Source organism: Lepisosteus oculatus, chromosome 20 (genome assembly GCF_040954835.1).
Source record: "Lepisosteus oculatus isolate fLepOcu1 chromosome 20, fLepOcu1.hap2, whole genome shotgun sequence".
Lineage (NCBI taxonomy): Eukaryota > Metazoa > Chordata > Actinopteri > Semionotiformes > Lepisosteidae > Lepisosteus > Lepisosteus oculatus.
Window position 1 is genome coordinate 16102082 of NC_090715.1, and position 12124 is coordinate 16114205.

General features: G+C 45.0%; 1 protein-coding gene across 5 annotated transcripts in view; it reads left to right on the forward strand.

Annotated features, from left to right (window-relative positions):
• The window catches only part of ankrd27 (ankyrin repeat domain 27 (VPS9 domain)), a 43723-nt gene that overhangs the window by 13807 nt on the left and 17792 nt on the right, over positions 1-12124 (forward strand). For all 5 annotated transcript variants that reach the window (XM_015368039.2, XM_069181218.1, XM_015368043.2 and 2 more), the window contains exons 4-12: positions 677-833; positions 1189-1343; positions 4358-4417; positions 4523-4576; positions 6131-6196; positions 6444-6520; positions 7851-7972; positions 8874-8952; positions 9398-9530. In XM_015368039.2, coding sequence (XP_015223525.2) covers positions 677-833; positions 1189-1343; positions 4358-4417; positions 4523-4576; positions 6131-6196; positions 6444-6520; positions 7851-7972; positions 8874-8952; positions 9398-9530 — 903 coding nt within the window. The remainder of the gene's footprint in view (positions 1-676; positions 834-1188; positions 1344-4357; positions 4418-4522; positions 4577-6130; positions 6197-6443; positions 6521-7850; positions 7973-8873; positions 8953-9397; positions 9531-12124) is intronic.

Here is a 12124-nt window from a genome sequence, read left to right on the forward strand (position 1 = left end):
TTTCTAGCACATTTTTGTCTCTATTTTGAAAAAGGGAAATACATGCATACTGTATATAACACACAGAAAAAAGGGTACTAAACTATTTAAAGATTCTGAAAATACCACTTAATCTGTCTTCCTTTATTCAATATGGTGCCCTTTGCAACTACTTACTACACAGCAGAGGAGAACAGGTTTATAAAAAGGGTATAAAATAAAAGAGCAAGGAAAATCAATTATGGTATAAAAAAGAAAGAACTGAAGTAAGATTCAATATATATTTTAAATTATACACAACATACTCACAGAGCAGCGTGGCCTAGTTTAAGTTTTCCAGCCCCTTACAGCCTAACTGGTGAATCTGATGGTGGGGTTTTTGTTGTGTTTGTTGGTAGCCTGCCAATTATGATTGTCAGGAGGGTACCAGTTTTGTTTGTGATCAACTTTTTATTTTAACTATTAAAAAAAATGGAACATTTACAAGTATTAGAAGTCTTGTGAAACCAGATCAGCAGCTAGGCTCAGACTCAGGAAGGCAGAGGGACCAGCAGTGCCCTCAAGTCTCCTGTGCTTGTTTCCCGAAGAAGGTGTTCGGGTTGAGCTCATCCGAACAGGCCCCTGGAACATCTCGCTGTTGGATGATGTCATGGGCGTGCTGTAGACTCATGAGTGGCCACGATCGCTTGCCTTTCAGGAGGTGGTCATTCAGGACAGCCTGGTCAAGCTGGGAGCTGGCTTCAACACACCGCCCACTGTTCCCGTTCTGTTCGAGGAGACCTTCTACAATGAAAAAGAGCAGTGCTACAGCATCCTGTGCATTGCTCGCCCTGTAGAAACCGCCCATAGCCCAGGTACTCCTCCGAGTCTAAAGAGTGCCGTGTCTTGTGTGTGCCGGTGTTATTTAGCATGATTCAGGCCTGCTGAAATACTTTGCTTAAAGTAAGAAGGAAATACAGTTTCATGCAGCCCTACCTATAAGGATATCTTTATGTCTAGACTGTCTGTCCCATTCTTGCTGTATTATAAAATATGTACTGGTTCTTTTCAGAATACCTTGCCATCGCTGGGGTTCAGTTCCAGGCCCAGGGTGCATGTGGATGGAGTTTGTGTGTTCTCCCCGTGTCTTTTAGAAATCATTGGTTCAGTAAATCTGATTATTCTTTTCCTTATCGTTTCTGCGTCCCTCTCGCTCGCTCTCTCCCCCAGTGGAAATAGTTGCTCCGACAGCTCCATACTGTTTGAAAAACGTGGAGGACGTCAAGGAGTTCTTGGGTCGGCATGCAGAAAAGCTGGACAAGTTCGTCGCCGCTTTTCGGAATACTTTCAAGGAGCACGAAAGGAAAGGGCTCCGCCACCAAATAGTAAGTTTTCATCGAAAAGATTAACCTCATGTGCGCAGGTAAAAGACTTCTGGAATGATGGATGTTTCTAAAAAGCTAGAGCTGAGAGCCTGGTGAATTGTGTAGCTCTTCTTGGGAGCAGTCTATCTTTATTCTAAAAGAACCCTTTCTGAAAGGACACCTGCCAACCTGCTGTTAACATTATTTCAATAATAAAAAAAACAGCTCATCAAAACACCTCTTAGCTTTCAATTGAAAGTGTCTGTCATTCAGAGCTGTGAATAATCGTGTTCCTGTGGTCCTGCTCACCCCTGCCCCTGCTGGGGTGCTGTGAAGCAAGCTAGCATTGACATGGCAGCCTGCCACACCCCTTCTTTCCTGCACAGTGGTGCCAGTTGTCATGGAGATGTAATCAGACGGGAAGTTTGATTCACCTGTGTGCTGTGACTACCTGGCTGTGTCAGTCAGGTGAATCAGGCTATTTAAGGGCAGCTCTGACAGCACTGTAATATGTTGTGTAGTGATTATGAAAGAGTTATGGTATTTCTTAGCCTCATTCAAATCAAATGTTGCCCAAATTTGATTCTTATTTATACAGTTTTGTTTCGTATGGATGAGAAGAAACCAAGCTTGACATTTTGCAGTCTTTAATTCAGATTGATCAGATTCTTCAATAACTTGCAACTTGATGCAAACCCATACTGTGCATGACTAGGTATGGTGGTACATTTTAGTGTCTAATCCAGTGTCTAATTGCCAACCAAATCTAAATTAGCTCATTGAACGCTGTTTCTCATCATTAATATAATTTGTTCCTCTCTAATCATCCATGAAGCTAAAAGGCTACTTTTTATATTCTCAAAGGTTTTTCAGATTTGTAAGTATGAACTGTTTTAAGCCAATTGGCAAACATGTTAGAAGAAATTTGTCGTAGATTTGTGTTTGTATATAAGGAAACTGCTCTCCTCCTCCGCTGCAGAGCCAGAGAGAAAGTGACAATATAGAACAGTCAGTCACATACAGTATGTTTTTGTGAGGAAGGCGGAAACCGGAGTGCACAGAAAACACCCAAGCAAATGCTTGATGAATGTGCAGCTTTCAGTCAGACGCTTGAAGCTGAAATCAAACCCAGGATCCTGGAGCTGTGAGGCAGGTGCTAGGCTGTGCAGCAAAGTGTTCCCTAGAAATGAAAGACCTGGTAACAGAACAGGCAGCTGCACGTAGACACAGATATCCTTGAGGCCTGGAGCTTAGTTTATTTTAGTACATTTCCTTCATTTGTGCCACACTGATGTCCTCAGATTACCCAAATCTACAGGCGCACAGTTCAGGTGCTTGAGGGCCTCTGTCCAGCAGCTTGGACGTGTCTCTCTAAATCACCAAAAGCTTAGGCTCTGGAAAAAGTGTTGAAGTGGTCCAATTAAGCTTCTATCCAATTAGATGATTAAAAATTAAAAGCTTAGGCCTGTGGGAGATTCAACTATTGGTATAAACTGATGTGTGTACACTCTCGCCCTAACTCTTCATCTGCAGCAGAAGGGAAAGGCTTTATCCCAGCAGAGTCGCATGTCCTTCTGCTGTGTGGAGGAAAACTGAGTTTCACACCTCTGGTGTGAAGGACTTAATTGATGTTATGTTGTTTGTTTTTTAGCCTAAACAATTGTTCGCATTAAAGTGATTGCGTTAAGCTAATTACAGGAGCTGCCTTTTATCAATTAAAACATTTTGCACTCTTCGCTTTCAAGTACCAACTGAAGAAGCCGTGCCAATTGAGCATGAATAATTGCTCCTAGCACATGTCTGGCTGAGGGCCCAGCGCTGCGCCAGGAGAGCACAGATTTACTGTCGTTGGTGTGGAAAACATACCATGAGGAGCCCCCTGATTTTCTTTAAAAAAAGGAAGATTTTTATATTGTTTCACAGAACAGGACCCTCTGTTTCAACATTTGCATGACCCCTCAGAGCACAGAGCTCTCAGAACTCTCAGAATCCAGCTGCTCTGATTTTAGCCTAAACTGAAATGTGTGAGTATTTTGAAGATACTGCTGCTGACCCTTAAGGTTCTGAGCACTTTGCTCCTGACCTGTTGCCCCAGACGCACCCACACGTCGTTTTGAGCTGTTGGGACTCTGGTCGTCTTTCACTTCCCAGCATGAGGCTCTGTTTCTGTTCTGTTGCTCCAAGACGGTGAAATAACTCCCATATCGGATCGTACAAATCGGCACTTTCCAGATCTTATCTTAAAACTCTGTCTTATATTCTAGCTTTTAACTTGTTTGCCGTTTTAATTTGTGTCTCTTTTTGTATACTTGCGTTATTGTCCAGTGCCTGTGTCATATAATTGATTCATTAGTTGTTATTATACATCCTTAATTGTCCCAATTATCCCCTTATTGGGACTAATTGAACAGTCTCTTCCCTTGGTTTTAAGCACTTCATGATTTATAGATGGCTACGAAACTATCTCAGCCTCTGCCTGGAATGTTGCCTTACTACTGCAAGGTATGAAAATATCACATTTGCCCCCATGAACACATCATTAGAGCTGTTAAATCATTGAGAGCTCAGGAAACAAGGCAGAAGAAGCCTGCAGCTTCTTGGAGCTGGTGCTTAACAGCCCTGCTCTAATTACTGAGCAGTACAGTATATCTGGTTCTCCTGATCCTGTGCATGAGGGCTCTGTGCTCTGAGGGGAATCCGCTTAGTAAGTGAAATAATTATTTGCCTAATTAAAAAAAAACTAACGGTCGTTAAGCAGTTGGTCATTTAAAGGTCCTTAAGGATATGGAAAACTTTAGAGGGGGGTTAAGTGATGCCTTTATCCTGTTTACTTGCTCTTTTTACAGTTTTTCAAAAATCTGTAGAACTTTGACCTGGTCTTTCTATAGTTTCCAGGCTAGGAGTTGTAAGCCTGCTTTTATCGCAGGTTCAGTTCAGTGAGCAGTTCTTGAAAAATGGGTCTTCAGTGTTTTTGATGGAAATGGTGCTGTTGCGGACTGAGGTGTAATTTGTGCACCTGCTTTCTTTAAATTCAGGATTCTGTGAACGCACTTTACACAAGATGTCTTCAGTGCTTGCTCAGAGACTCACGACTAGTAAGTCCCTTTCAAAAACTTTGTTTAAATCCTGCATCGTTCTGTGTGCCGGTTCGGGTTCTGCTGGGTTGCCCTGACTCCTGTCATGTGTTTTTGCATGTGCAGAAGGTACTGTCCAAGCAGGAGCTCCAGATGACTCTTCTCAAGCAAGCAGTGGAGGTGAGGCCGGGGGAGAGTGTGTGAAGAGCTCAGGCGTGTCGCCTTGCAAGTGTCTGAGTGGCAGTGATGAGTACAGCCTCCTTCCCTAAACTATTCCCGGGCCACTGGAGGGAAAGAAATGTAGAGGAGAAGGTTTGAGGAGAACCCTCAGTCGGCAGAAATGGACAATGTGACCACCCTCCCCAACACATACCCCCGAAAAGTAAACAAGCCTCTATGGGGAGTATTGGCATCACCACTGTTTGGTGGAACCTGGGTTTTGCCGTGTGTGAAATTTGTGAGTCACAGGCTGGTAAGATGTGTGGCCACTGTTGCAACTTGTAGATACCGTCTTGTGGAATTCTGTCCCATTCCTGTCTCTGAGCCTGAAGAAGTCCTGTTTATGACTGTTTACTGGTCTCTGATCCCTGGAAGCCACTTGTTGTCCCAGCTCATCCCCCAGTGGGTCAGTGGGGCTCCGGTCTGCTGGGAAGAGCCTCCACAGCACATCTGAGAGACCTTGTCGCATAAGGACATTGCGTTGTCCTGTTGGGATGTTGTCACATCAGGATATGAGCCTGCTGGGTGGACAGGAACTGACGTTCATGATTTCATCAATGTAGTGTCATGTAGTCAGATTGACATCAATCACAAGCAGCTATAAAGACACCTGGCCTGTCTCATCAATCCGGTCACAATCGTTTTTACGGCTACATCATAGTTGCTGACGTCCATCAAGGTGGTTAGCAGAAAACCTTGATTCATCACGTGCGAGGACTTGACTCCACTGCTTCCAGGACCACCTGAAGTGCGTCTTCAACATGCTGCTGGCATTAAGGCATTGCTCTGTCAATAACCAGGGCAACTTGGTTCCTTCCTGTATCTTTTCCTTGATTTTCACCAGGCTTGGCTTTCAATAGGCTAAATCACCTCATGGCCTTTTGCACAAGCAACTCTATCACTAATGACGTGGTTTTGTGCTGATGGGACAGTCAGACTTACTACTGTACTGTGGTCAGTCATGACTGATCAGTTTATCAAGATGATGGCAGAAACATTAAAGCAACATCCAAATGATGAACACGAATTGAGAATTAGAGTATTGTTTGTTGCTCAGTATAGGTTTATTGTATGTTTTCCAATGTTTTGTTTTCAGTTCTTAGTACATGGAAGAGTTTCTGTGCTGCTTTATTTTATATTTCAAACACTCTTGAAAGGGAGTAAAGAGCCATTACTTCTTCTGCCCCAGGCAGTTTATTATTTAGTGTTCTGTATTTACTTATTCATCACTCCCAGGATAGAATGAAAGTTTCTTATTGAAAGGGCCAAGTAAGGACCGGTTTCCTCTAACATTGCAGGGGTTGAGAGAGTCTACCTTGAATAGTATAGTGCTGTCAGGACATGCAAATGACTGTGTATTTTGTGCTTATCAGGGATTCTGTAATGCAAAGTAAATTTGTCTGAGGGGTAATACTGTATAATTCAAGTTCAAATTAATTTGAACTTTTGACTCTGAATGTGTTTTAGCACTAAAATGTCCATACTTGGTGCTGAATCAGCATTTTCTCTCCCCAGATGTATATACACCATGGTATCCATGATTTAATCTTTAAGTATGTGGGGACCATTGAAGCCTTCCAGGTATGACACAGGACCTTTCTTCCTGCATCTTTCGTTTGAAACTAGAGGCTTACTTGAATATCACAGCACACTTGTTTTTTTGTAAGACCTTAGTCGAATAAAGATTAGTCAGTGTTTTGCTACTGCACTGTATATCCCTCCCTTAAAGATGTCAAGACATGTGAGAGAGGGCAGGAGGTTCAGGCAAGATGGAGACTTTTCTGAACCCACTGCCCCTCACAGGCTGTTTTTGAAACATTTGTTTCAGGATGCTGCATTTAACAAGACTACCAGACGTCTACAGGACCTTCAGCAAAAAGACTTGGGAGTTAAATCTGAATTTAGGTGAGCCCAGGTGTATTGAGAGGAATAGGGAGAAGGGCAACATGTCTGTCATGCTGTTTCTTTAATATCTGAGTAGATTATAGCGAAGCTATGCCAGATGTTACTTTTTGCATCGTCTCGCTTCAGCATGTCAAGATGCTAAAACATTGCAGCCAACAAAATGCATCTTTTGTTAAAGCTTGAGGGTCTGGAAGGGGAGGGCTGGAGAAGTGACAGAGCCGAGTCTGGGTCTCACGCGTGACTGTGCAGCATGCCCGATGCACACGCCTGTGACAGCACAGCAGCCTACACTGCTTGGGGAGCGTCGTTCATGCAGCATGAACATTAACGCCAGAAATAAACAGATTATTCACTTTGGGAACACTTGTTTTAATATTAGAAGTTACAGATCTTTTTCTTAAATTTTCATTTGAATTCCCTTGTTCTCCTGCATGAGATAAAGTGTTATTATTAGTTTCTTTGGGGTCTGAGGTCTTGTGGGCTGTGTGGAATAGTGCTTAGGGCTTAGCTCTGCATGGCCACTCCTGTGGCTCTTCGAGCAGTTTTACTCCAGTGGCTTCAGTCCAGGGTGGTGAGGTGGCGCAGGGGTTAATACTGCCTTGCAGTGCTGGGGCCCTGGGTTCAGTTCCTGGGGTGCTACTCTGAGTGAGTGAGTATTCTCTCCCCATGTTCCAATGGGTCTCCTCCAGGTGCTCCAGTTTCCTCCCACAGTCTGAAGACATATTGGCAGGTTAATTGGCTTTCTGGTAAATTGGTCCTGATGAGTGTGTGTGTGTGCCCTGTAATGGACTGGCGCCCAGGCTGTTCCCTGCCTTGTGCAGGGACAGACTCCAGCTCCCCCGTGACCGTGAACTGGAAGAAGCAGCAGGAAATGGATGGAGAGATGGCTTCAGTGAACCAGTGAGCATTAATCTAGAGCTGCATTTTGTGACACGTTAATCTGTTATTGACTTGCATCCCCACAAGGGCGGCGGTCTTGTATAGTCTCCGTAATGTTGCCATGAGTGGGATAATCTCTAAAAACTGTGAGCTGCTGGCCTTGTGGTAGGACTTTGATCATTTAATCTAGGATTAAATATAGGATTTTCTTTTGAAATTTAGCCAGGGACTCTTGAATCATGTCACAAAACACCAGGCCTGTTTAATACTGTATGCATCGAGCTTTCTTTCCTGATGTGTGAGAAGTGGAATTAAATGTGCCGTGAACTCCCCAAGCAGGGTTATGTGCTATGTGAGTGTGTGTCCGTGCACGCCGCACCGCATGGACCCCAGACCCCAGAGCACAGACCCCAGAGCACAGACCCGCGCTTCCTGTCTTCCTCCTTTCCAGCATCAACGTGCCGCGGGCCAAGCGGGAGCTGGGCCAGCTGAACCGCTGCACCTCTCCCCTGCAGAAGCTGCTGTGCCTCCGCAAGGTGGCCCTGGCCATCGTGCAGCCCCCCAGCCGCAGAGGTGCGTACCCCCGCCCGCCGGCCCGCCGCCGCAGGAGCGCAGGGGCTGTTGAGTGAAGACTGCCGAGAGGAGACGTCAGCCGCCCTGCTTTCGCTACCGCAAAGCGACTCGGTGTTGCAGACTAAATAACCCCTTCTATCACAGCGTCTTATCTTTAACTGAAACAAGTGAAGATGTGCTTCTGTCTCTTTCATCAAGGCCACTTGGTGCAAAGATCCGAGCCATCGTTAAAGAGGAACAGCAGTCCCAATTTCTGAGACCGGTTATTATAACTCGGTAACCAAATAAATTCATGGACGGCATAGAATATTTTTACAACTTTCACTTCGCTCAAAATCGTGAGCGTTGTTGAAGTATTGTATGTAAGTGCAATACTTTCATAATAATTCTTCATTGCAATAACAGTGTTCTGTAGCTACCCACATATCTACAAGAGAGTTTTATTAGTTTTGTGTTTTTCCCCATGCCATTAGTGTTCAGGTGTGAAAGATAATATATACAGTATAAATGGCAACACCATGAGGTTTTCAGTAGTTTGTTTCCATCATTCACACGGAGTCTTTGATTTCCAGTTACTCCTGCCCGGACTGTAGATATCTGCTCTGTGAGATTGAATTTCAACACTCTTGCTTTCCTCATTAAGTGAGACGCGCTTAGTGTCAGGACACCCGTCTGCCGCTTGTCAGTAAATCAGAACTGAGAATGAGTAGAAGGAAAAACATTGCTCCACTTGAAAGTGCCCTGTTGGCTTTGAGCACAGGAACACCAGGCTGGCAATTAATAGTTGATCATGTTTCCTTTCTCAGTGTTAATGGTAATAAATGACTCTGGTAATGGTAATGATTTGTGATTACCTTCTCTTTTTCCAATAAAACAATTTTCTCTTTTATTTTTTTGGCAGTGAACATAGAGGCCATGTGTGCCGATGACCTCCTGTCTGTGCTGTTGTATTTATTGGTGAAAACAGAAGTACCCAACTGGTAGGTAGATACCCCTATAATCTTTTGGGTTTTTTGTTTATTCTAAAATTGACAAAGCAAATGTAAATCTACAGGTGGCAGCTCTTCTCATTGAGCAGAAATTTCTGCAGGATCTTACCACGAGGCCAGGCCACAGACGCCATGCTTAATGCCTGAAGTAGGAATACCAGAATCTTCCCGAACATTGTTCTCAGAGCGTTGGGAAGTTCTTTATGTGAACAAAACGGACTGCGTGCTTGTGGCTTGATCAGGGAAGCAGAGAAGGGCTCTGTACGTGCGTGCTGAGAAAGGATTGTCGTAGTTGGGCCGTGCCTTTCGGTCAGACGGAGATCGAATGGCTTGGCCCCCAGCTGGCTGCTGCTGTTGCTCCCAGCGGGATCGCGCAGGGGGACTGCGGCGTCGGTCTTGGCCGTGTGCTAGTGGGTCGTACCCGTGTGTTTTTCAGGATGGCCAACCTCAGCTACATCAAGAACTTCCGGTTCTGCCACTCTTCAAAGGACGAGCTGAGCTACTGCCTGACGTCGTTCGAGGCCGCGGTGGAGTACATCAGCCAGGGCAACCTCACCCTGGGGCAGACGGTAAAGGGCCGCCCCACTGACGCCCACAGCGATGGGCCACCCACGCAAATCCATCCGAGGATTCGGGTCCTGTGCTCTGAGGGGAATCTTTTAACACCCCACAGAGACCCACACCAGCCACCATCCAAACTATCATCATGACAGCAGCATCAAATGGGATTTCTGTATTGATTTCCTATGAAGAGCTGCTGTGTCTGCCCACAGCACGACGTGACAGATAAATTAAAGCAGTCAACATCCCGTTTGTTTACTGGCAGCGCTGAAGTAGAACCTCCTCATAATGTTTCATTTGCTGTAGCATTAAGAGCTTGTTTGATAGCCTGCTTTAGAAGCTTAGCTTTTATTGACTTAAAATGATAGAGGCATCCACCCAGTCTCGTCTCTTCCTGATAAGTCCATATTTGCAGCTACTCTTCTGACCTTGTGACCATGAATTACTTGTGTACAGATATTGTGTACTAGAGTGGCCTCACACTGTGTTCTTCAGCTTGTTGTGCCTGTTACCTTTCAGAGTAATATGATGTTTCATTTGTGTTTTTGAGAAAGACCCCTTTCCCTGACCTGAAATGAGCCCTCTGTAGTTTGGAAAACAGTTGGGAGCAAAATTAGGAAATGCAACCTCTAAGTAACTCTGGTAGAGGGGGGAATTGAGAAGCTCTTTTGCTTAAAAGGCTCTTTGAGCCCTGTGGACTGGATGGCTTGTTGTACCTCCGACACTGATCGGTCTTTATGACTTTGGACAAGACTTGCCTCCACCCCCTTCTGTTTGAAGTGCACGGCTGTGTGGCAGACCGGGCAGACGGGAGAATGGGCTGGTGGTAGGGTATATACCCAGTCACACTCTCACTCTCAGCAGCTGAAAACCCGGAGCTCATTAGCCCGCAGTCCAAAGTATGCGACTTGCTGCCGTCTCTAAGTGTTTCATGTAACATCGTCGCATGAATTATTGAGGGCGCCTCTTTGCACGCCACGCTGCCCCTTGCCTCCCTGCTGCTGGCGCTCATGCAGGCAGTGCGCTGGAAGCATCCTGCCCAGAGCCCAGAGTCACAGTCTGGTAGACTGCGCCCCGTCTGCCAAGGAGGCTGGGCGTCTGGAGGCGACATTGATACATTGTCTCGGTTACTGGTTCTCCACTTACAGTACCTTCCACTCAGTACATCGTGTTTCTAGATTGATCTTGCCTTCACTTTTCCGGGGGGTCCCCGAGATACGCCGAGCTGTAAATACAGTGCAGGCTGTGGCTCTGTCGAGCTCTAGGAGCTTAGTTTTCAGCTTTTCAGTTCGGTTCAGCTGTGTGTTTATCTGCTTTGAGAAAAGGGTTCCTGAAGGACTGTTAAGCAGATTCATGCACAGAAAGCATCGAAACTCAGGCCAGGATTGCAGGATTGTCTTGTAGGATCACACCAGAAGCACAGTGGGGATTTCAGCGTTGCAGTTTAACACAGTAATCGACAAACAAGGACACGATAAAGTCGAGAGGGCTCTGCGTTTACCCTGTAGTCCAGGCTTCTTCGGTATTAAACTGATCAAGTCACCCAGCTCCTCTTCACCTCTTAATCCAGCTGACTTCACCTCACTAGGGTGACTTCTATGGCCAGTGCAGTCTGTGTCAGGAAGCCATCTGTGCTCCACACTGAAACCACGTGGGTCACATTTTCAATCTCACAGGGGTGTGTGAAGGAGGATTGTTTTCTTCACCAAAAGGTCACCTAAGGAGAACCTTTGTGGGTTGAACATCATGTAGCTTACCACTTAGTGCTGGCAGTTCCAGGGGAGTTAATCACAGAAAAGAACCAGCTGATGGGTTCTGTGGAAAGCACAACGTTTTTAATGGAGAGCCAGTGAGAGAGGACTCGGGGTCTGTTGAGGACAGCGCTCTCAGTAATGCCCAGAGATGAGGAACTGGTAGTACCTTTACGTAGTATTTACTCTTCCCTTCCTACATACACTGTATTGTAGGAGCTCAAACATCTTTCTCACTTTCACCGTGTATGCATTTGTATCAATGGCATAATTATGCCATGAGGGCATTATTAATAAGACATCATGCCCTTATGACTAATAATTATTATAAAATATTATAAGTCATGCCATAATTATTATGACATTATAATTAATTAAGCAAGCTCTTGAGCCATTTGTAGTAAGTAGACCAGCTCTAGGCACCATTGTCCTTATCAGAGCCTAGTCATAAGTGCTCTATTAATTTAAGATTAAGCTTTTTTGTTACTGGGATACACCGAGATTCCAGGTTTCCTACAAAAAACGGTTTTTAATTTCCATAAAAGGGAAATTTGTGGACCTGGCCATCATGCCATAACTTGAATCTGAGACATGCAATCCTCGAGGCTCTTCAAACAGCCCTCTACTGGAGTGGTTGTTTAGAGGCTACATTTCCTAATATTCTTCCTCCACTAGTTTACTACCTGCAGAGAGATGAGAGGACTCAGTTCAGGTCAGGCGAAAGGGCTGATATGACTTATGTTCTCTGTGATTAGTATTGTTAATGAACTCTCCTGTGTGACCAGGTTGGGCTTCTTGTTTCCCTGAAGAAACTGATGTGGTCTGTTAATTACTACAGATAGATAGGTACA